At 39.3% G+C, this 23,438-nt stretch overlaps 1 protein-coding gene across 2 annotated transcripts in view; it reads left to right on the top strand.

Annotated features, from left to right (window-relative positions):
* The window catches only part of LOC104013899 (ubiquitin-conjugating enzyme E2 E2), a 223,543-nt gene extending 202,426 nt beyond the window's left edge, over window positions 1-21,117 (top strand). For both annotated transcript variants that reach the window (XM_087746339.1, XM_087746262.1), the window contains exon 6: window positions 20,354-21,117. In XM_087746339.1, coding sequence (XP_087602465.1) covers window positions 20,354-20,451 — 98 coding nt within the window. In that variant the 3' untranslated portion in view covers window positions 20,452-21,117. The remainder of the gene's footprint in view (window positions 1-20,353) is intronic.
* Window positions 21,118-23,438: the final 2,321 nt, after the last annotated feature.

Genomic DNA, 23,438 nt, shown 5'->3' with positions numbered 1-23,438 from the left:
CAAGTTCCATGGCCAGTGAGGATTTTATCCCTTGATCATACCATTGACGCTCCTGAACCGAATGCTTCGGCGCTGCTCCTGCCCCGTTCCCCATGTGGCAGGCCATGCCCGGCTGCGAGCTCCTGCGATAGGGATGTACATGGTGGTGCAGACAGGGGATAAGAGTGCAGCCTGAGACGGGGAGCAGCCACAGCATTGCTTTCCCACAAATGTGCCCGGTTAGGCTGAACACTTGGCTGGCTGCTGTAACCAAAAAAACTGCTGAGGGGCCCTACAGGGCCTCTTTGGAAACCACTGCCTGATTTCTAGCCTGAACTGACTCATGGGAATTTTATACCCACTCCTTTTTAAGCAGCTCTTATCCTATAGCTTAAGTGACAGTTTTTCTGTTTTTCATTCCCAATGTATTAATGAAGAACCATCCTCTTCCTCCTGGTCTTTATTTGCTGCACACTAACCATACCTGTGTCTATGAGCCTCCTTCCGTAAGAGAGGCTTTCAGTTCCCCTGCTCGTCCTTCCTCAACATGCCTGACTCGTGTGGAGTTCACCAGGGCATGAGGCACGGCTAGACAGACTAACCTGCTCATCATCACCATCATCTGGGTTGGAATATTTACTGCTCCCCGTTGGATGTCCCTGTCTCACTGGCAGCCCTGTCAAAGGTTATTTTTTTCTTAGCCCTGTCATTTTCACAGTTTGTCTGCTTTCTAACCCAATTTAGTGAAATGATGGAGGAAGGAAAAGGAAAAGGAAAAGGAAAAGGAAAAGGAAAAGGGAAAGGGAAAGGGAAAGGAAAAGGAAAAGGAAAAGGAAAAGGAAAAGGAAAAGGAAAAGGAAAAGGAAAAGGAAAAGGAAAAGGAAAAGGAAAAGGAAAAGGAAAAGGAAAAGGAAAAGGAAAAGGAAGGAAGAGAGAGCAAAAGAAAGAAAAAGCTTTTGCTAGAAAAGAGCATTAACCTCTGGCAAAGGACATGCACAAACAACTGAGAGCAGTAACCACTTCACCTGGGTCAGCACTGTCCAGGTTAGCTGGTCTGACTCTGCTCTCAGATACTTCAGTGGTATATTATATTAGCAGTGTAAAGCTGCTTGTCTCTTGTTATCCTTTAAAGCCACCAGAAAGTGTGAGACAGCTTGTGCAGTGTTACATGTAAAGTTTGCTGTGAACGTGGTTTGAGATTGAAGTGTACGTGTCCTCACAGTAAATGTACTTACAAGAGTAAATGAGTTGGACAGTTACCGCTACATTACTTTGACGTGAGCCCCATCAATTTTTATAGGAGTTGCAGTTGCTCAGCACATCTGAAAAGTAGACTGCTTATGTTAAAAATGTGCAACACATATTGCGGTTTTCAAATATAATGTACCTCGGTTAGAAGTATAGGTACTGGTGTTTTACAAGTACTGCTGTGAATCATGAATTTACTAGATGGTTTCATACTTTGTTAACCCACATTAAGTAATGTGGCTGTGCATTTTAATGACTTACATTTATCTAAGCATAGATAAACAAAGTCAAACAAGATCCTGAGATTATGGGGATCTTTACTTGTCTCACTAAGGGACACGAGACAGGCTTTCAAGCTTTCTTTAAATGAGTCATCCTTATGTTTTGCGTTTATCTTCCCCAGAAACTTCATTGTTTTCATCACAGAGGAAGTATAACTGGCAATTTTGGATAACATAGTTTTGTTGTTTTTCTATTGCAATTACAAGTTATCCATGTGGTTTGGCATGATTTAGGTTTGCCTAAATTTTCTGCCAAAAAAATATTAACACCCTTACCTGCACCTGCATGAGGGTGCTGGTATTTAGGGAAATTTAGAGATGGGATGCAGTTATTATGATATTCTTTTTCCTTTTTCTTTTTTTTTTTTCTTGTTATTTTCCCAAAGATTTGTAAGGTTCTGTACTCTTACTGCTGAGAGTATAAAATCCCTGTTCTGTCATCCTTTGCAGAAAAGGATTCAATAGTGTAATTTAATGCATATCTTTGATCCTCAATGGGATCTGAAGCAGCACTTTGGAGAGTGACTTTTCAACATAAGCATAAAAGCCCTAAAAGCCCAAACAGTATTTGCCCTGCTACAAAGCTGCTAGAATTGCTACTGTCTTTTTCCAGGACCTTTGCAAAACAGGAGTAGGCAGGGAGATTTAAGTTAGACAACACAGGAGGGGAAGAATTGAATTAGCATACTGTCTCGGTTTCTCAGCCCATTTCCCTTTCAGCCAGCAGTGTACACTTTTTGAGGGAGGTTGGTGTCCTGCTGCAATGCCACTGCCCCATCCCTCGCAGGTTTGCCTTCAGCAGCCTTCCCCAAAGCTCACTGTTGGAATCGCTCCGGCCAGGGTGCGTACCTGCATGCCTAGCAGGAGGCCCCAGGGTACAGGCGCAAGTGCAATGTGGATAGATATGCTGTTTAGAAAGTTTTGAGCACCTCCACTTTTTGAATTTATGACAGTATTTGGGAAATTTAAGCTTCATCCAAATGCTTGTTTGTAGCAATTCCTTAATCTCTACGTGTTTGCATAAGGTATTGACAGGTAAATCTAGATAGGCCAGTTAAGGAGGTCCCTTGCTGTGCTGCCAGGAGCTCCTGCCCCCTGCACCGCCCGTGGAATTGTCTTCTGCACAGCCCAGGCAAAGGGAAGTAGGTTCATTTGAACCCTCTCAGGAAAACCCATCTCCCACCGGAGGCTGGAGCGAGGCTGCCAGCCTTCAGCGTGATGCCCACTGACACACTCCATTCTCCTGACTCTGCGTTGGAGTGATCATCTCTGGTGCAGGGGCATTAATATCCAAAATTGCCACAGCCACTTGCAAAGCATGTGTCGACACATTAGGTTCCATAGGAATAGCTCTGTTTTTTCAGCCGATAAGTTCCAGCCACACGGGCATGCATTTTAATACACTAATAGATGTCCACTGTATCAATAAAAAAGATCTATTTTCAGAATTACTGTGAGATCTGAAAGCACTAGCCTGTCCAAAAAAAAAGTTTAAAAATAAATCTAAGACAGCTTAATAAAGGAAAATGTAACATAGCTGTAAAAATAAAATCTGTTCCACACTGGAGCGTTTGGCTCCGCATGAGGATTTGGCTGACTTGTGGTCACAGCTCTACCGTTTGGCTTCCACGTTCAAACTTTAAAAAGGCTACCCAGCCCCGGGTAACGAAGAACAGGTCTGTGCCCCTCGCCACTCAGCAGACTGGATGTATCTTTTTTTCTCTCTGTTCTTCTATATATCTCAATCTAAGAGGAAGCATGTATGATGTTTCTCCTCATCTGGTGCTTCTCCATAGCAGAGGCTGCTTTCTGTCAGTGCCAGTTCACATCAGATGTTCCTTCTGCAATTTTTTAGACTTCCCAATTATCATTCCTTATTTTCCCCTCACCCCCGGTTGTGAAGTGAATTTAGAAACTCTGGATGACAGCAAGTTCAAGGGACAAGCCACTTCTCATTTTCCTCATTCTTGTAATTTTCTTCCTTAAAGCCATAATCTGCACATTTTGCTACTATCGGAAACTTTGCTTCAGAATCCAATCTGTTTTTTTTCCTTCCCATTTAGCAGCTTAACAGCTTTGTTCAGTTTATCAGAAAGGTCTCCTAGTCTTTCCTGTGCCCAAATATATTCTGTACTGGTTTGTAATGAAATTTTGTTTCCTTTTAGAACATTTTTGTCAAGACATGTAGAAGACAGGAAAATCATAAATACTCCTTCATCCTAATAATCTAGAACATATTTGAGTAGATTTGTCAAATGTGATGACTATTCTGGGAAATAACTGAAATACTTAGAAGCTGGCAAAACAGTATTTAATTTGCCCCATTTTATGAGGCTGGCTAACCCCTGCTACTTTGATTCTTCCCCGGCACCCACAGGCTGCCAGGTGCAACGTCACAGCACAGTACTATCAGACATACAACAAAATAATCTCGTTTTGCCATATATCCTTTTTGTAAGCGGCAGAGGGTCGTGTAAACAATGAAATTGCTCTCTTGTCGAGATTATTTGTATTCTTTAGCTTGGAGCTGTTTTTCCCTTTTCTTCGGAGTTTGTATACTGTGCTCTGTCAGGAAACAGGCAGGTTTCTGGGCTGTTCCAGCACAATGGAAAATGCTCTCTTTGTATCTGGAGCAGGAAAATACTCTATGCTGTGTCACTCAAGCATGGCAACGAGTAAGAGATGGTAAATAAAAGTTACAGCAGTGAGGAATCAATTCATGTAGTAATGTTTTTTGGCTTGTTCTAAGTTGCAACATAACCTTTCTGTCCCTTTTAAAATCTCTGCCTTGGGTTGTCTTCAGATGAAATGAGCTCACTCCAGAGGCTTTTGCTTAGCAAATACAAAATGTAGTGTGTAGTTGCTCTGCTGTCATGGTGCTGCTGGACTGGGAGCAGAGTGGATGGGTACATGTGTCTGACTGCTTTACATAAAGGCCATCGCAATAAGTTGTCCGAAAGGATCCCAAAAGGAAAATGCAGCACAAAACTGATGGGTTTTGTTCTGCTCTCAGTGAGTGCAGAATGACGTCAGGGGCAGGATTGCCTTGGGAAAAACCTGTCACCATCAACTCAGTCATATAAGCAAAATGATCCCATCAATTGCAACAAAGTTCTTTTTGCCAGAAAGTACCTATTTATCTTTAAATACTGTATGTTCCCCTGCCACTTCTGCAGAACTTGCTATATTTTTATTGAAGTAATGTGCCCATATTTGGACTGATTGTATCATATAGTCTACAGCTGATATTTACAAATCCTCGATAATCTATCAGTGGTTTCTCTTTCTGTTCCTTTTAAAAGATACTGTACTCTACTGTCTGTACCATACTATACTATGTATACTATACTAATTGTTATTCTATAGTTTGAATCACAGTTTCTCATATTCTGAGCTGGACACACAGTACCAATATGTTGAAGGCATTTAAGCACCTAAAGATGCCAGCAGACAGCTGGCAGGGTTTTCAGTACTTCCCATGGGATTTAGGCATCCTAAGTCCCACTAGGAGTCTCCCTGGGCTGCCAGGAAGAGCCTTTCTGCACATCTGGTCTTTACGTATTTGCCGACGCATACACCTATATGTGTTAAACTCTGGACGTGATCTATAAACATGAAATTAAACATACGTAAATGCAAGCAATGCAGGAACACATTATGAGAATTACACATAGATAAGCATTGAAAGAGAATTAATTTGCTTTGCTATAAAGAGCTGGTGAAAATGTTACAAGATTTTGTTCTTATCAGTTGACTAAGTCCCCTCAACATGAACCCATGACTGTGGGGATTATTGTAACAGCAGGAAAAACATTTGTGAACTGTCATCCCTTGAGTAGTTCTCGGGAAAACATGTCTTGGAATATCTCCTAATTATGTGTGCAGGGGGAGGAGGCTTGGATCGGGATTACTATTTATGTTGGCCTAAATTTTTGCTCTTTTCAGTTGCACATTGACAACACCTTATGGGTAGAAGAGCATCATTTGTGAGCATAGAGGCATTCCGTGTGTTTAGATTTAGGCTATTCAAAACTCCCAAGGCCAGGCTGGATGGGGCTCTGAGCAACCTGATCTAGTTGCAGATGTCCCTGCCCATTGCAGGGGGGGTGGACTAGATGACCTTTAAAGGTCCCTTCCATCCCAAAGCATTCTATGATTCTATGATTCTATGATTATGAAAAACATTAACACAACTATAGAAGTAAGGTTGTTTAGAAATACTTAGTTTTGAACCCCTCATTATGGTTTCAGAAGTCTACAGTCTGTTTAAATAATTTTTTTCTCTGAGAAGTGTCTGAGGTTGTTTACAGAAGAATATTGGTGGGTTTATGTAATTTAGAAAGTGAATGGTACAGATTACTTTTTAAAAATAAAATGTGCAATCTGGATTTTGTGGTATCCAAGGCATAAAGCAGTCACTAGCTATAGCTCCAGATACCAGTCACACATACACTTATCCTTTTCTTGTTTTATCTGATATATCTGTAACTCTACAAAGAATAATCACTAGAAGGAGGAATATAGTCATTCTCAAGCAGAAAACTAGTCCTACCTGGTTCAGTCAGGTACGTTGCCTGTAACTGTTCATTGCTCAGTGGTTCACTGAAAAGTGTAAAATTCCCTCAAAGCACTTTACTCATACAGTAATATACTGGAAAGGAAATTCCCTCCTAACCACAGCTAACGATCAGATTATGTGTTGAAGCATGAGCAGTAATGGCTTTTGCAATGGTAACTTAGGTGGTGCCATGACTAGTGTGTTTTCTAATTCTTTTTTAATTTTCCTAAATTACCTTCTAATATTCCTACACTATATTCTTGGATGTGTTTAACTATTTGGTGTATGAAGCATCTACTTCCTTTTAACTCTTGCTGAATGTGTTGGGTTTTTGTTTGTGGTCTTTTCTTACTATGGAAAAGATAAGCAAGACCACTTTTTTTTTTATCATCTTCTTTACAAAATTACCTGTCACATCTTATTTTGTCTTTTTTTTTTCCCAGAAGAAATAAGCTTAGATTTCAACCATTGCTTAAATGGGAAAGGTTTGACCATGCTGCTAATGAATTCTTGTCCTTTTCAATAAGTTTTCTACTCCTATTTTGTTTTTATTTAAGACAAGGTGAGAAAAATTGAACTTCAGACATAATAATACCCAACCATCAGTTTATTAAATGGCATTTGATTAAATCAGAGATTGAGTAAAATCCAAATCAGTAAAGAGGCTTTGTACATCTGTGTCAAGAAATAAATGTAAAGGGTTGTAATTGACACTCATGAGATAAAAGAGTCTTGTCACTACCATTAACTGCTCCTGATTTTTATTATTCCACAAAAGGGGCTTCTAGAACATATACAAAATTCAGTCTTATCACAAAATGGAATTAAAGCTGGAAAAAATACACCTGTTGTTTTCTTTTTTTTTTTTTTACATAAAGCTTATAAAAGCTATATGATAAATATACATACAGGTTTTTTAAAAGTTTGTGCACTTCTGCTCAAGAAACACAGGGTTTCTATGAGCTTTACCTTACCCGTCCTTAAATTAAAAGTACTTGAGAAAATGCATGAATGATGAATGCTACAAATACAAAAGGTTACAATTCATTTTCCTTCCAATAAACATGTGTAATTTAAAATAGTACCAGTGGAGGTTTCCTATGCCCATTACCTCAGATAGAAGACAGATAATTTAATGCATACACATAATAAATCTTTGTGTGAACAGAGACCAAAATAAGTCATCAATGTTAAATGTTTAACAATGTGAAGTATTTTAATAAAGCTCTAAGTTACTTCTCATATATAAAATATAGAATCCTAGCTTAATTTGAATGAATTCCAAGATACAAAGTAAGCTGCCTTCTACTTTCAAAAAACACTCCAATCATTTACAGTCACTACATGTATTTTCTTTGTTTCATGCAGATTTTGTCTAGCCAATACAGACATGTCCTTAATTACATTGGAGTCTTTTGAACAAAGTAGATAGACACAACACTTTTGGGCTTAACCAATTCTACTGGATATATTTTCTCACTGATAGAACCGTGTATATTTAAGGGAAAAATAATTAAAACTAGAAAATCAAGAAACTTAGACATCACATTTACCTGTATTACTACACTTAATTCTCTAATCTCATAATAATTTAATCTAATATTCATTATTTCCAGTTAGTACAAATAGCTCAAATCTCAGCTGGAGTAAACCAGCATCAGTCCCGCTGAATTTTTGTACCCCAGATTTTTCATTTAGCCTTTGTTCCATTTTACTAAGTGGGGTTTTTTGGGTTTGTTTTTTTTCCTCTGTACCTTTTTTAACATGAAGGCCAGGACAGATTTTGGAATTTCTTGCCATATGTTTCTAACTGTCTATGAACCACCTTCAGGACCCTGATTAGCACAACTATTTTTAAGGCTGCTTCTTCCTGTTCTTAAAATACAGTTAATCTTGTTTCACCATAGAAATCACACTGCTCCACATTCTTTAAGCTCCTGAAAACAAGCCTGCTACATTTGGCTTTCTAACAGATTCACAACAAGAATGTAGAGTCAGTCCTGAAAAGCAAAATTTATAATCCTGGATATAGGTATGTTAGCTATTAAATCATTTAGTCTCTCACTTTCTTGAGTAAGAATTTCAGAAATTAGTATTCCGAAGTCGTTCAGATTCTACCTTCAGAGATGATTTACCCTACTGCAAGACATGTCTCTTATTTTGCATGGCTAATTTTCTGCATTATTCAGCAGAGGAGGAGGAAACGGTTGTTTGTTTTTTACAGTTTTGCAGATCTATCAAAGGCAACAAATAAAACAAATTATATGCAGTGTGTGTTTCAGAATCCCTATTTTCACAGCAAATTAACTTCAGGTGCATTAACTGGAGTAGCAGACAGTTACTTAAATAGCAAAATGTATGGTGTAATTGTCCCAAATTTAAGGATGGGCTGTACTGTAAGATTTCACATTCATATGGGATACAGAAATAGAGCTCTGATTAGTAACTTGTTTGTAGAATTTTCCATCTTAGAAAAAGGGCCTTCTATGGAGTGGAGCATTTGCAACTTTAAGATTAATTAGATTTCGGAAAATTCTCAAGGGCTGGAATCCTCGTTGCTTGGGTCTTCATAATATCAATTAGATAAAATGGCATGAAAGTAGAAGTTACTGTAAGACACACTATTATACTAGCAGAAGGAATGCCTTCATGACCTTCCACGTCTTTAGCATCTCTACCCTGTACAGCTTTTTTCTACGGCTCAATCTTAGGACTTTTTATGCCAATGCCTGAAATCATTTGACAAAGTGATTATCATTTAGTCAGGCATAACAATGGAGTCAATGTGACCCCTCACGCGGGAAAGATAGGATTTCCAAATAAAGTTATTTTACCTGTTACTAAATATGAAATTATTGCTGTAAATGTCATAAATTCAATCTTTATTCAGCGTTGCCATGTAACTTCATTGCAACTAATTCAGGAGCTAAGCCTGCCTACATGATGAATGCTAGTTATTTTGTTTAACCTGTTTTTCCTTCTAGTCCTATTAGAACCTGTTCATAATTAGGCCTAATTACATTCATGTTCTGAAGTTAATTTAGAAGTGGATAGTCCATTTGGTTACTAAAATGAGGTTATTTTCTCGCTCACCTGCTGATTCATCAGTCATTGCCAGAGCTCACACCACCCTGCTCTCTTCATATGATATCCCATGTCACCTCAGTGATCAGCCTCCAGAAATATTGCCATAACTGGCCTGTACCGATCTTCAGGGCAGGATGGCACTCTGATTTTCCTACTTTCTTGAGCCACTGTGTGTTGGTACAAGCATCTTCCTTGGATGCCTCTTTTGGTAGGGCAGTATTGCTGCAAATTCTGCAGCACTTGAGGGATCAGACTTCACCGCTCTGGACTGTCAGAAACCTGTCAAGTGTACAGATTAGCAGTGAGACTGCCTCCAGAGGTCCCTGTCCCATACTCTGCTGAGATGGCACCTATTTCCTACATTTGTAGTGCAGTACGTTTTTGGATGCCTCCTCCAGAATAGTATGGACCACAGATGCAGGTGGCAACATGAGGCACGGTCCCAACATGCAATCACACAACTGGGCTCAAACGACCCATGCCTGCAGTCCAGAAAAGCCTCAAGAAGCCAACCCCATCAAAGAGAGCATCTGGGCCGTACTGACAAAAGTCCCGAACAAATTAGTTTCCAGGCATTTTCCTTCCACTGCCTCTTGATCTGCATCATCTGCATATAAACGTAGACACGTCTCAGCCAGATACAGTTTGCAACTTCCTTCCACATGTTCCCTGGGAGAAAGGGACGTATAGAGAGGGAATGGAGAAGCCTGACTATATTTTAAGTTATTATAGGGTAACAGTAACAGGCGTGTTAATGCAAGGCACGCCTAAGTTCCTGTTTCTGGTCCAAGGGAATGTTCAGCTTGCTAAGGGATTTCAGGCCCTGGCCTATGAAAAAGAGTCCTATTGGCCTTTAGCAGGGATAAAATTCTTCACCAGCCCTCCCTTTTGTAAGTAAAAGCTTCTTGTATTCTTTTGACATTTTGTATGGGATTCCTAATAGCAGTTTTGGATTTAAATGCATCAAATTAATAACAAGATTTAATAGGACGAGAAGGAGAAAATCAGATTAAACCAACATAAGCAGCATTCATAGCATATGTAGGCTTTTCTAGTTACTCCAAGGATTAATTGCAATAAAGGAACAAAGGGATAGATTCAAGAGCAGGATTCAGATGACTCCTGCATCTGACCTAAAATGATCCTGATGTGTTTAAGTTGAAGATTTTGGTATTGCTCACATTCAAACCCTTCTCCTAAAAGTGAAGATGCTTTTAGGACTCCTTTTCCTCTCAGTGTCTAAATGCCACCAAAGAGCAGACCATGCAGTAACACTGCCTCCCCTCCCTGACCCCTGGGAATCCACATGGTAAGTGGATCCTGGTGGACCTCCTGGTTTTCTTGCAGAGTAATCTACCTTTGGTACATGTGATTATAGGATGTCTAACACTGCAGAAAGGATGGTCACAGGGAATGCCTTTACACCCAGTTGCTTTGGGATTAAACTGTTTGTTCGGGATGTGTAAGACCCATAGGTCACTCCTTTGCCTGGAGATGGGGGTTAGTGGGAAGTAAGAAGAGAGAAATCCAGAAGAAAACTGGTTATTTTTTCTTTGTTTTGTTTTATTTTTTTTGAAAGAAATGCTGAACACATTGGAATTCCTATAGAATAGCTATCCCTCCCTTAGTAAATCTTCAGACAAAAAAAACATCTGCAGTGCTTTTCTGAAAATATAGTTATGACCCTATGGATACATGCCAGTTACATTATGGATCTTAGCATTTTGGTTGCTTGACAGCATTTTGAGATCCGAGTGCTGCGATTTCTTTATTATCTACTCACAGTCATCTTCCAGCATATTGCTGGAACTTTTTCTGCAAATTTTATCAAGCCACATGCCATGTAATGTCTTTCATATCAAGTTCTTATTTACTAACACCTTTTTATTCATTTTTTCTAATAACAATGACTGTTTCTCAATTGAGTTCATTATTATGAACAGATACATTGCTAATGTATCTGTGCTTTTAATTTTGAGACGCATCCAAGCATCAAAGTGAAGAGTGTTATTTCAGAACTTTAATTGTTCCAGCATGCTGGCACTTCTAATAGGTGCATGTTTTTCCTTAATTAAAGACAACTCTTCAAGATCAGTACACTGTGCCTTGTTGATCCATGATTGCCTCAGCTAACTCCTAGTCAGCCAGTGAAGTTTATAGAAATCCTGCTAAAAACTGAAGACTGAAAAAACCTTACTCTTTAAACAAGAATGATTTCCCTTGGCAAGATACAGAGATGAATCACTGCCAATGCTTTCCTTTAAGAGCCATGTTAATAAAATTGGGCCAGATAATACTCCTTATTTCTGAAACATCTTTTTCTTAGGCAGCCTCATATTTCACACAGATCTGTGGTAGGTAGCCTGACAGCAATCAAATGCAAGTCTAGAGAGAGGAATGAATTTCTCCTTCCATGTATCCAAAATGGATATTTTAGTAAATGGATGCTTTCTGAACTGGATTTGCAGAGCTCTTTTATTTTTGAAGATAGGTAACATTTTTCTCCAGACAACAGTTTGGACATTGGAATCAAGTCACACATGCCTTAATATTTGTGTAACTTCATTCATTGTACAAACTAACAGAAGTCAAATGTGTTTCTGACAATTCTAAAGAGCTCAAAATTTACAGTCAAGTCATGGATATCAGTCTCTTTACGATACACGTCTATCCAGCCACATTTACCACAGTATCCAGATACCTTGCAAGTTTTAGCATATTTATTCTCAGAATATGCTGGGTGATGAAGAAGCATTAGTTCAGTTTTACAAATGGGAAACTAAGGCACCACTGTAAGACCACTTAACTTTTGGAGTCATTGTGACTACTTGCAAACCATGAAGACCAAGAAGCACCCCAGAGTTTCACCTCTTGCGACATGACCACTTCCCTGCTTACCTGCCTGGACATGCACCCTGGCTACACCTTGGCTGTACAACAGAACAAGACCTCAGGGTCTTCCATGCTTTATCTCACCCTCTCTTTCTCCTCCTACACCTGCTCTGATTTCTCCCAGGAAAAAGACTTTAGTTGCATAGCTAGAGAAGTAGCCGAGGGCTGGATGATTGAGTGACCAGGACTATGGGAGGTGCTGGTGAACACAACTTCATAGGAAGCCTGGTGCAAAACTGTTAAGTCTCCTTTAGCCCTGCGTTAGCACAGTGACCACTAGTTCGGCTTTCCTATGTGGGGACAAAAAATTTAGGCAAACTTTTGGCTTTAAAATTACACAGTCTCCAAGCTACAGTGTCTATCACAGTTTTCACTTAGGTCTCTAGATGCAGAGGTGGTTACTATAAACATTCAGATCCGTTTCCAAAGATTGTGTCTCAAGTTCTTATGCATCTACCCTGTATTTCCTTGTTTCCCATGCTATACCTGGAAAGACAATACTGGGTTTTATGTGAAACTGAGAATTGACATAACAAAGTCAGCCTTTGTTTCTTCTGACTCCAACATATTCGATCACCTTGTATCTAAGAATGCTATGTCAAAGGATATCTTACTGCATCCTTTGTTATTTTACTTTGGTAGGAACAACGCTTTACGGTCATATGGTTGTCCACTTTGTCTGATCCATGTCAACCATAGTAGCCAGCCTAATGAGGTACATGAGCTCTAAGGCAATTTCAGCAGGCATATTTTGATGTTTTAGCACACTGGTGTAGGCTATATATATTAGAATTTTTGCATTGACTATTAAGATGTGACCAACCAAATCTGCAAAACTAGTTCCTGAAACAAGCTGCGGAGAGAGTTCCTTGTACTGCATATCATATGACTTCTGCTATAAACTGACATTGCTAAAATGGATATTAACTTCACTGGCTTCTTTCCTAGTAGACATTAGACCTTTCTAGAATTTGTTCCTTTCTTCTCCTCTAAGGATTACCTTTCTTCTTTACTGAAACAATTAATTTTAGTTGTTCTATTTTTTTGACACAATGTTTATTGATCACTTTATCATTCTTATGTACAGTTTTCAAAGAGCCTCGTAGGTGGATAAATACATTCTATATGGGTAGTTGGAACTGATTTTATGAAAGTCAGAAATAAATTGTAGTTCAGTTTGTGTAAAGTAATTCAGAGCCCTGCTACCGCCCTTTGTTCTGACTTGAATCACTCCGTTGTTCCAGTTCGTACGCGTGTGTTGATCAGACTTCCAACCGCGAGGCTAGTTTTATTGCCGCATGAACAGGGATTAGTGCTGCGCTGCACTCGTTTTCACTTGTGCCCTGATTTTGAGCACTCTTTTCAAAGGTGAAAGGTTAGTGGAGTAATTCAGTGTGCCACTTCACCTGCCTCTGCCTCCAAAGTATTACTTAGTCTGTGCATTATTATTAATGATAGCAAAAGAGAGCAACACTGCTGCTGTACGATCACTGAAGGATACTATGATGCATTTCGCATACCTCATTTTCCACATCAAGACTCACAGTACCCTTGACGTGGTCTTCTAGAAGTTCATTAAGTTTAAAACAGGTGACATGTGGCGAACTATGGAAACTTCCTGAGGCAAAGTGGCACTATAAGTAAAATTGCTCACAAACAATTCATCTTCTCTTAATCCCTTTCTCTCAGAGTATTAAATTGTTCTATGACATATTTGGTGTAGCATGTCTGACAGTGCTTTTGGCTGCAGTTTTCACTGACCAGTCTTCTTGTAACACTAGCCTGGATGCCACTGAAAACAACATAATAAAATATAAATAGAAACAAAATAATTTTTTAAAATTAAATTTAAGGATGTGCATGAAGCTGTCAGCATTTGCTGTTAAGAAAACCGGTGTTTCAGTGAATTGTTAGTTTCTGTTTTTTCCCCCCAGTCTTAATTTTTTTTAGTGTGCCTTTTGAGACCTATTTCATAAAGGTTGGTACAATATTAAAAACCACAAAAATTGAATTCAGAAAACTTGGTTTTCACTGCAAGCCAATATGGGAATATATGCTGTCCTACACTGCTATTTGCACTGAAATCACCAAACAAAATGTAGTTATTGAAAATATGAACTTTTATTTTGGGGAGGTTAAATTTCAGGGTAACCAATCCTGCCTGTGCTGATGCATAAAGATGACTCCAAGGCAGCTATCCTATAAACAACATACAGAGCACCTAGACTTTTCCTTAAGAAAACCTTCAAAAAAACCAAGCATTCCCATTTTTTTACTTCAAAAGCAATACAGCAGAATATTTGGAAAGAGAGGCAGGCCTAAAAAAAAATTGTATTCCATAAACCAAAAACTCTTCTAAATGTGTAACTGAAGTCCAAACAACTAAAAAATTACTTGTTTGTTTTCTTCTTCTTTTCACACAGCCTATCCAAAGAAAGGAAAGCAGATTTAATGTTTGGTGACTGATGTTTCAGAACAGGTAGTTCCATAGAGCTTCTCAATGGGATGCCTCTCACAGCTATGAGAAAGGAGTCGTTTATAGCTCAGGAGACAGAATAAGAGCTTTCAAGTTGCATCTAACCTTTGGAAATTCTTGCAGTTTAATTCTGCTTCTTCAGCTGGAGGCCAGCTCTTCTGAATTCCCTCTGATACAGGGCTGAATCTAAACCTGGACCAAAAAAAAAGTACATTGTAAATATCTGACTGAAGAAACAGAGATTTTTATAGGGCTGTCGTTCTTTTTAGTTTTTAAGGTGCTGCAGAAATCTTTCTGCGAACCCACTTGTGATGGTGTAATAGCTGGCTCCATCAGCTGTTCTCTATTAAAACTGTAAAGTAGTGCAATAGAAATATAATTCTACTTTATAAATGCTTATAAAAAAATATATATAATGCATACAAACACCCATAATGTACATTTTAAGTCTAAATGTGTGTCTCTTTAACCATGTTGGCACTACCAATTGGAATTTCATTGCATATCATGTGGCTGATGGAGAAGGCACATTGAAATCAAGCTGTTAAACACACCATCTCCATTTTTTATTTCACTAGAGTATGTTTGCTGTATTTTTAAAAGAGCATTGAAAAGCCCAGGAGATGAATTCTGCTCTGAAATTGCTATTTGCTGACATAGAAATAGCTGTAAAAATACAAGCAGAGAAAAATACAGTATAGCAATATATTTTCATTTATTTGAGGGAAAAGTAGTTTTAAAGAAGAATTATAGTCTGTCTTCTGAATGATAAAGCAGTATAACTAGCATTAAACACAGCTGAAATTTTGTAATGACCAAACCTCAGCTCATCCAAATCCCCAATAGCATTAACTCCCTGGAATTGGGCTGTAAATTTGATTAGCCTTACAACAGACATGAGATACAAAAGTTCTTCCTTATACAGTCATATTAAGTGTCTGCAAAAAAAGATGACAAGGCATTGTAGAGCAGCGCATCCAACCTTTTTAAGCTAGGGACAAGCTCCAGCTCGCCCAGCTTTCAAAACTACATTTAAATACGGGGTTATTTCTTGAATTCTGATATAACATGAGGATTACATATGGTGAGGTGAGGGGGGATTTAGCAGCTGCGGTCTTCCTATAAATCATCCAGAAGCTTTTCTTCATGCTTTAGTTCTCTTTATTAACATTTTCCATGTAAGCTACGTTGCTGAACCTTAGCTTCTGTCCATGCTTGTTTAATTTGGTGCGTTTCTTATATATTTTCATTACTCTCGCGCTGTCCTCTAATATGAAATTTGATGCTGTAACTCCTGGTGTGTTCCAATTTTACATGGAACTAATCAGAGTATTGGATAAAAATTTTCCTTTAAACAAGCTAAAGGTTATAGAGGTGTCCTAGGGTGGATTTCTAGAAGTGAGAGTCAGGCACTAGAAGGAACAGTAGATTATGAGACATTAAAGTTTTCCAGGTCCACCAAGTTGCAGCAGCTTCTCTGGTGAGCTGACAGCGTGTGCCACGGCACAACTCCCCATGCTCCCCACGCGTGGCTTTCGCGGCCAGCACCACCCGCAACGCTGCTCCCGGGTTTCGGTGCTGCCGAGTGTGGCACACGATCCCTCTGCCTCATCCCAGCTTCTCCAGCCACCGGCACCCTGAGCGATGGGGTACCCGTGGCTCTCAAGCCAGGCACCATGCATCTGGTGATCCAAGAGGTCCCAAAGTATGTACCTCCTGGCAGGCTAGGAGTTGCAGAGTTTTGCTGTTGCTGTTATTTATTGTAGGTTTATTTTCATGTCTTTCACTAGGTTGTTCTGATAGCACATTTCTGGCGTAGCTTTATATTCTGATCCCCTGGTTTTCATTGTCGTTTGGACACAGTCCCATTTGGAGTGAATTTCTGAAATGAACCCTGATTCACTGATGAATCACGCTACTTCTAAAAACTAAAAGAAAAAGCTAGAGTGGTTTACTAGTTATGGAAACAAATTTCTAACATTGAGAATAAAACCACAGATATATACAAATGGAAAATAAGAAACAGTTTTATGGTAATGAGAAATGGAAACATGGGAAAAGTACCATTATGAATTTTGAGATCCAGTATTCCTTTTTATCTCTTAATTAGACAGTTTACACAGCGGTTGTTTTATAAATACAAATTTGGCCCTACTAATGGAGATTTCACAATACTCCTTAAATAGTGCAGCCCGGCTGAGAACCAGGTGGTGCTCAGCCATGTGCTACTTTTAGTTTAGGGGGAAATAGGAACTATTGTTTCTTCCTCATATTTGGTATTTTGTAGGACTTGGACACTATAAGCAAGGCTTGTGCATGTTGGGAATTAAATCTTTTAATTGTTTTTATTAAGGTGCTTCAATTTGTCTTGTAATCTCCATTTTATGGCCCACCCCTGTGAATTGCATAGCAATGGTGACTCATGACTTATTAAGTGTTGAGAGATCTGTCTCCTTGGGCCTGCCAGCCGGCTCCCTCCTCCACCAGGGACAACATGGCTTGGGCCTGAAGCTGCCTGACTTCATGCAGGTGCAGAAAGAGACCGTTTGCATTTCTGGAGTTCACACGCCGTCCTTATGTCTGCCAGCACAAATGCGGTGTGCTACATCAAACTGGCCAGTCTTTCACTGGTTGGGTGGCTCTGATCTGAAGTTAAAATTTCCCTCCTCACCAGCTGTCCCGACTTCCCAAACAAAGCTGTTGTGCCTCCTGATGGTTTTACAGCTTCACATGAACTGCTAAAATAAGACAGCTCTTCAAACACCTGTTGAAGAGTCCTTATTAAAGAAGTCCTCATAAATAACTACGTATAATGACAACACACCTCCAGACCCTCTGACAGAGATGTGAAATAGCTGGGCTTCTCTGGCAATAACTGTTTTTCTTCAGTTTGGGATCTCAAATGAGCAAGTGGTTTTGCGAAACTCTGGCTTTGTTCTTTTATTTGATATTGTTATAATCAATAAAATATATAGCCAAACTGCCACACTGCAAGGAACAATGTTATTACTGCTCTTACCGAGAGCACCTTTCAGTAGCGTCCGGTCGGCAGCCGGCTGTGGGTGCAGCTGGTCCTGCTTATGCTACAGCAGGCAAGGACCTCTCTTAGCTTCAGCAGTCCTGCTTCGCACAGGTGGATGCCGATGGAGGGAGGCACTGACTTGAGGGAAGCACCCCGAGATGATAGTTGATTCACAGGTCACTCTCTCGGTGGGAATTTACACACCTACAACAAAAGCTATGTAGACCTCAGAGATCTTGCAGGCCGTCACCTCCACTCTTTCCCCAACTGCCAAACAAAACACTGCAAAGACAAAGGCTTGAACATGTGGATAAATAAACAGCCCAGTTCCCTACATTACTGGATTTCAAGAGATTTCCCTACTTTCTTCTCAAGAACTCCTCTCACTGATTGCCCCACCCCACGTAGTGGAGAGTAAACACCCTCCCATGCTGGGAGGAGGTGAGAGGAAGAGTCTGTACCTTCCAAATCCTTCCAAAGATGTATGTTGTTGAAATACTTCCTTGCTCACAAAAGGAGATATAGATGGAAACCCACACTAGGAAACCAAACATTGTAATCTATCATCCAGGATTGGGGATGATGGTACGATCTTCAGGACCCTTTCAGTATACCAAGGAAATTGATTTACAGCTCTCAACATGAAAGACGCATTTTCACAGAAACATTCCTCCGGCACATAAAAGACTTTCAGATTTGAACTGAGTAAACCTTTACTACAGCACATCACTTTTCACTGACTCACATAAGGTTTTATAAAGGTCTTAGCGGCAGCACTCTAAATATGCACTAAACCTCATTAAGCACTTACCACGTTCCAGATGATAATGCCATGATATTCTTGCAGCCCATCACAGCCAGATGCCTCAGAGGCCAAACCCCACCTTTCCCAACAGCATGAAAACTGGCACATTCATCAAATTTTGCTCCAAGGATTCCTTTCAAGTTCAACCCTTAGTCTTCATTTCTCCGTGGGTCTGTGAAAGTGTTTCTTCACACAGTGGTGTCATGTCCAAGGAGGGTGTGGGAATTCGCAGCAGTGCTGTCAGGCTCAGCCCCAAGCTATGTTACACTATGACAAGGTTTCCCTCTGGCTACTCCCTAAATTTTTTGCTGAGATAAATTTTGCCCTTTCCCATTGCCCAAGGTCCCCATTTACCCTGCGGTGCTTCTGAAACCTCATTCCAGCCATGAAACAACTTTGCACTCCTTACATGCTCGTAGACTGTTAGCCTTCTGTTTGCACAGAACAAAATCCTCCCACTAATCCCCTATATAGTTCTTCTCCTTGACTGAAGAGTTAAAGGTGATATACTTTCTAGTCTGAAACTTTTAAAATGCATCTTAGATGAGATATGCTTCTTTGACACTCATGCATGTAAAAATAGCAAAGCCCAGGTCTCGGTGACCTCCTCTGGATATATTAAGATATTAAAGGTAAGCATATGCACTAAGTGTTTGCAGGACTGAGACTACAGGGACTTAGTACACCACAGTCACAGTGATAACTTGCCTTCCTAATTTAGTAGGCGCAAACTTAAGATTCAAATCATGGGCTCTTCCTGAAAGTAGCAAAAGATTTTTTCGTTAGATATTATTGAGTAGTATTCAGTAATGTTGGCAGTAAGCCAATCAATTTATTTTTGGCTAAACCAACATATTTCTCCTTTCATAAACTCTTATTGTCAACAAACAAACAAAAAAGCCCAGATTTACTCTGCTTTGTGGAAGGCCTGACATCTAGTCCCAGGAATTTCAGCGGTTAATAATGCAAACACCACACTCAGATTAGGACTGTACTGGGGAAGCCGAGATTCATATTGTTCAATGGCACCATCTTCAGTCAACTACGAAGCTGATTATTAACTGGGTTTAATAAGAAGTCATGTTCATCTGTCCTAAGTCAGGAAAAAACATGGTATCGGTGCTTCTGAACTTGCACGGTGTGGTGGTACAATCTCAAGAAATTTACTGTTGCAGAAGAAATATCAAAGAGTATGGGTCCCCCCAAAAAAGGGAAAATCTCTGTACTTTTTGTCTGCTTTGAACTGAGAAAAGAAAAATGGTGATGACATACAGTCATTTCTGGGAAAGTCTTGTCTTGGTTTATTTTTCTTAGAGGGCTGATTGGTTTTGTTTAATTATTTGTGAACTAATTTGTAGATCCAGATTAATGTAAAAATACTTTTTCAGGTTGTTTCTTCACTTTGGAAATACAGAAATAGCTTGAAAAGACCAAATCATGCTGCATTCTGGCCATATAAATGCTCAGAAAGATCACATAAATTAAATACCAATTCCCAAAGTTTGGAATTAACTTTCGCTGCTTTGAAAATAGTACTGACTGTCCTAATTCCTGATCTTTCTTTATGCTTCAAAACTAAAAATATTCAAAAAACCATTTAACCTGATAATAGAATTAAAGCCCATCCTCTTCTTAGGTGATAGTATAGATATTTGTGGGAGTCTAATACCATAAATAAATGACATAGTATGTTTATTATTATCACCTGAAAGCGACTTTTAGCTCAAAATAAAATTATTGGAACATTTGTTTGTGAGGCAGAATTTTAGAAAATGGTTTTAGTTATATGTTTACCAGAAATGTATAGCTAATTGCCAGCCAACTCCTCCCCATTTCTTCTTCCTTTCTTCCTGTACACATGCGTGCTTTCAAAATGGGACTAGCATCTGTAGGCGTCTTGTTCTTACACTTGAACCTAAGAGAACTGAATGAATCTGGATCTAAGAATAGCTTTTTCGTCCTTCCAAGGCTGACGAGTATTTCATGGCTTGTGTTTCCTTTTCAGCTGACCCCCTGGTTGGAAGTATTGCCACTCAGTATATGACTAACAGAGCAGAGCACGACAGAATGGCCAGACAGTGGACCAAGCGATATGCCACATAGGAACCTACTCTAGGATTTGCTGGACCTGTGCAAGCACATTCACTAAGTGCATCAATAGCCCTTCCCTTCATTCTTATTTTTTATTAAATTTTGAACCATTTTGTGACAAAAGGTTGTCCTTACTTTCTTTTTGGATTTATTTTTATTTTTATTTGTTTGGGGTTTTTTTGTTCTGTTAACTTGAAAGTTGTTTCCCTCAAATGTAGACAGGGAATTTTGGTTATCAGTGCAAAGAATGTTGGATCTGTAATAGTATAGAGCTTTGTCACAAAGCTTTGTATTAATGTGTGGGTTCTTTTTCTTTCATGTGGTTTTTGGGAAAACAAACAAATTCAGAATTATATCTCGTTTCTACTTAAATGTAGTGTTTAGGGTCATTTTTTTGTACTGAAGTCTTTAATGGTGGGTGCATGCTACTGGGAACAAGTTTTGTATAAAAGCTTAAAATCAAGAATCACTGTGCATTACTAAGACTGTGTTTATCACTAGCCTTCTGTTTCCCACACAAAAGGCTGTTGCGTTGAACAAATTAATATGTATTTTGATTTACTTAAAAAAAAAAGTGCTTGTAAATTTCTTAGGGACCTGCCACTTTTGACTGTGGATCAGTTGATGTACACTTGTATTATTAAAGCACTCAATAAAACACTGTGGCTGATAAATGCACTTCTTGCAAGACAGTGCTTTTGCGTTTGTGCAGTATAGGCTGCATAGTCCTCACGTAATACAACTGCAGGTTAAGCAACTATTTTAGACCTATACTATTCATTTCTTCTCAACAATGCATTTATTAACTTAGAATTCTTCATTGTGTGTATCTTATATCTTCCAAATTTTAAGGCCTTTCTTTCGCATGCCGGTGCTCAGCTCAGCTATTCTGAAGCCTCTTGATGCATCTTTTGTACTACAGCTTCACTATATCCATCTTGTTACATTTAAAATAGTTGGCTATAAAAATAGCCTTGCAGTGAAAGCAGAATATTGATGATGATTTATACAGTAGGCCTCATTTTGCCTTTCTCCAAGCTCTTTAATTGTAAAAGCAACTGTTACTTAAAAAAATAAATGAAGGTTTTCGATGGGAAAATTGAGCCCGTTGCACCAATCATTCCCAGCACGTTCAATGGCAAGGGTGTTTCAATTCAGATTTGACCTTCAGGCTAATTTTAGATATGCAGCCTAGAAGGAAAACTTCTACTTGGCTAAGGAAATGTGTGGGTGTTGTGATTTAGAAAATATATACTGTGATGCTGATATCTACATGTTCTTTGTGTTGCAAGGCATATTGGAAAATCCCTGTCTCATATAATTAAACGTTACAAATGCTATATACAGTGCTTGCCTGCCCTCTCCCATCTCTCCTTGCCTCTTATGTTTAAAGAAGATCCTATCTTAAAGAAGATACATTGCAATAGCGACAGTATAAAGATACAGGGAGACCCAATCCCATTACACTCCAACCCAATCCAACCGTCCTGAAAACTAGAACAGTCAAGGTGACACTACAGGGCCTCTACGCCAACCACTGCACTGCTCAGCATTTCCAGGCTGATTTGTTTTTCTCTCAGCCATTTGCTAATAACTGAACAGATGTACAGCGTGAATCTACTGGTGAGTTGTCCTCTGTGTGAAGAGAAGCTGAACGTTGACTTTGTTGTAGGTAGTATATAACTAACGGTGACTTTGTTGTAGGTAGCGTATAACTACCTCCCTAAGAACCACAGGGATCTCGAAGAAATGGTCAGTCTTTTTTGATCAAAGCAAACGGAGAGTCTTCTGGTGTCTGTAGAAGCCAACTGTTTACAAGCCCAGCCATACAACATTTTGAGGCCAACAGATCCTAAATACAGACGTGAAAGAACAATAACAGTTCAAAAATAAAACAAAACCAAACCCAAAACCCAGACTTCTCTGAGCCAGAACAACTTCTCAGGACAACTGTTACATGTGCTTCCTTTGGAAGTTGCTTCCCCCATACAACTTGACACGAAGTACCTCCACGTCTGAAGGGAACCTTCCTTCTGTAAAAATACAACAAAGGGGTAAAAGGATAAAAAAGAACAACTACATCTTGCCCAGTACAGTGACTGCATTACTTCTCTTATCTCATCTGCTGAAGAGATTCCTGCCATAAAAGATGTGTCCCCTGAGACAGCAATTAATGGGCAATTTCAGATTTCTTATGAATTACTTTAAGCGTCTGCCACTCTGCAGCCTTTATTTCCACTCAGCTGAACAGAATGCAGTAATTTCCCAGGTACATTTTAAACCTGCTTGAAAAAGAAGTCTTTAATTCCTACTATTGTCTATTTTTTTTGCCAAAATAGAAAGAAGACATTATAAACAGAAGAGCCTATTGTATCCCTAATGAAGATGTAGCTGAAAGACAGCTGAGATACCTTGGAGGGGGAATCACAGAATTCTTAATAAATGTCTATTCTCGGTTCATCAGCTCTCATTTGCCTCCCTTACTGATCAAAAGCTGCGCAGTTTGAATCTGCAGGTAGGTTGCCCTCTGTGTGAAGCTGAACAGTGGTTTTGTCCTAGATAATATAAAACCACCACCTTAAGAACCATGGGGATCTCAAAGAAATAATCAGAAAGGATCAACCCACGTTGATTAAAGCAGATGCAGAGTCTTCTGGCATCTGCAGGAGCCAAATGTTTGCAAGTCTGGCCATAAAACATTCTCTATTTGCAAATCTGCTCTATTTGCCTCCCAAGTAATTCTTTTTCTTCATCTGTTAAACCTGGGAAACATGAAGCGTTATTTGAAACCTGCTGTTGTCGCTGAGGAGAAATGATCCATCCCCAGCAGAATTCACTCTGCCAGCAGAGCCCCACTGAACAATAATATATTGGCATAGTCTCTTTTTCTCCTTTTCTTTTTCCTACATCTAGAAAATATTGCACATTGTTCTGTCCCACCTTTGCTCTTCAGATTCCTCCTTCCTCTTTTATGCCAAATCATCCTTCTTTCTTCTAGA

The sequence above is a fragment of the Nipponia nippon genome, unplaced genomic scaffold (assembly GCF_047370975.1).
Source record: "Nipponia nippon isolate SJK-2023a ecotype South Korea unplaced genomic scaffold, ASM4737097v1 scaffold_1, whole genome shotgun sequence".
Lineage (NCBI taxonomy): Eukaryota > Metazoa > Chordata > Aves > Pelecaniformes > Threskiornithidae > Nipponia > Nipponia nippon.
Note: the sequence above shows the minus strand (reverse complement) of the source record. Positions and strands in the feature narration are given on the sequence as shown.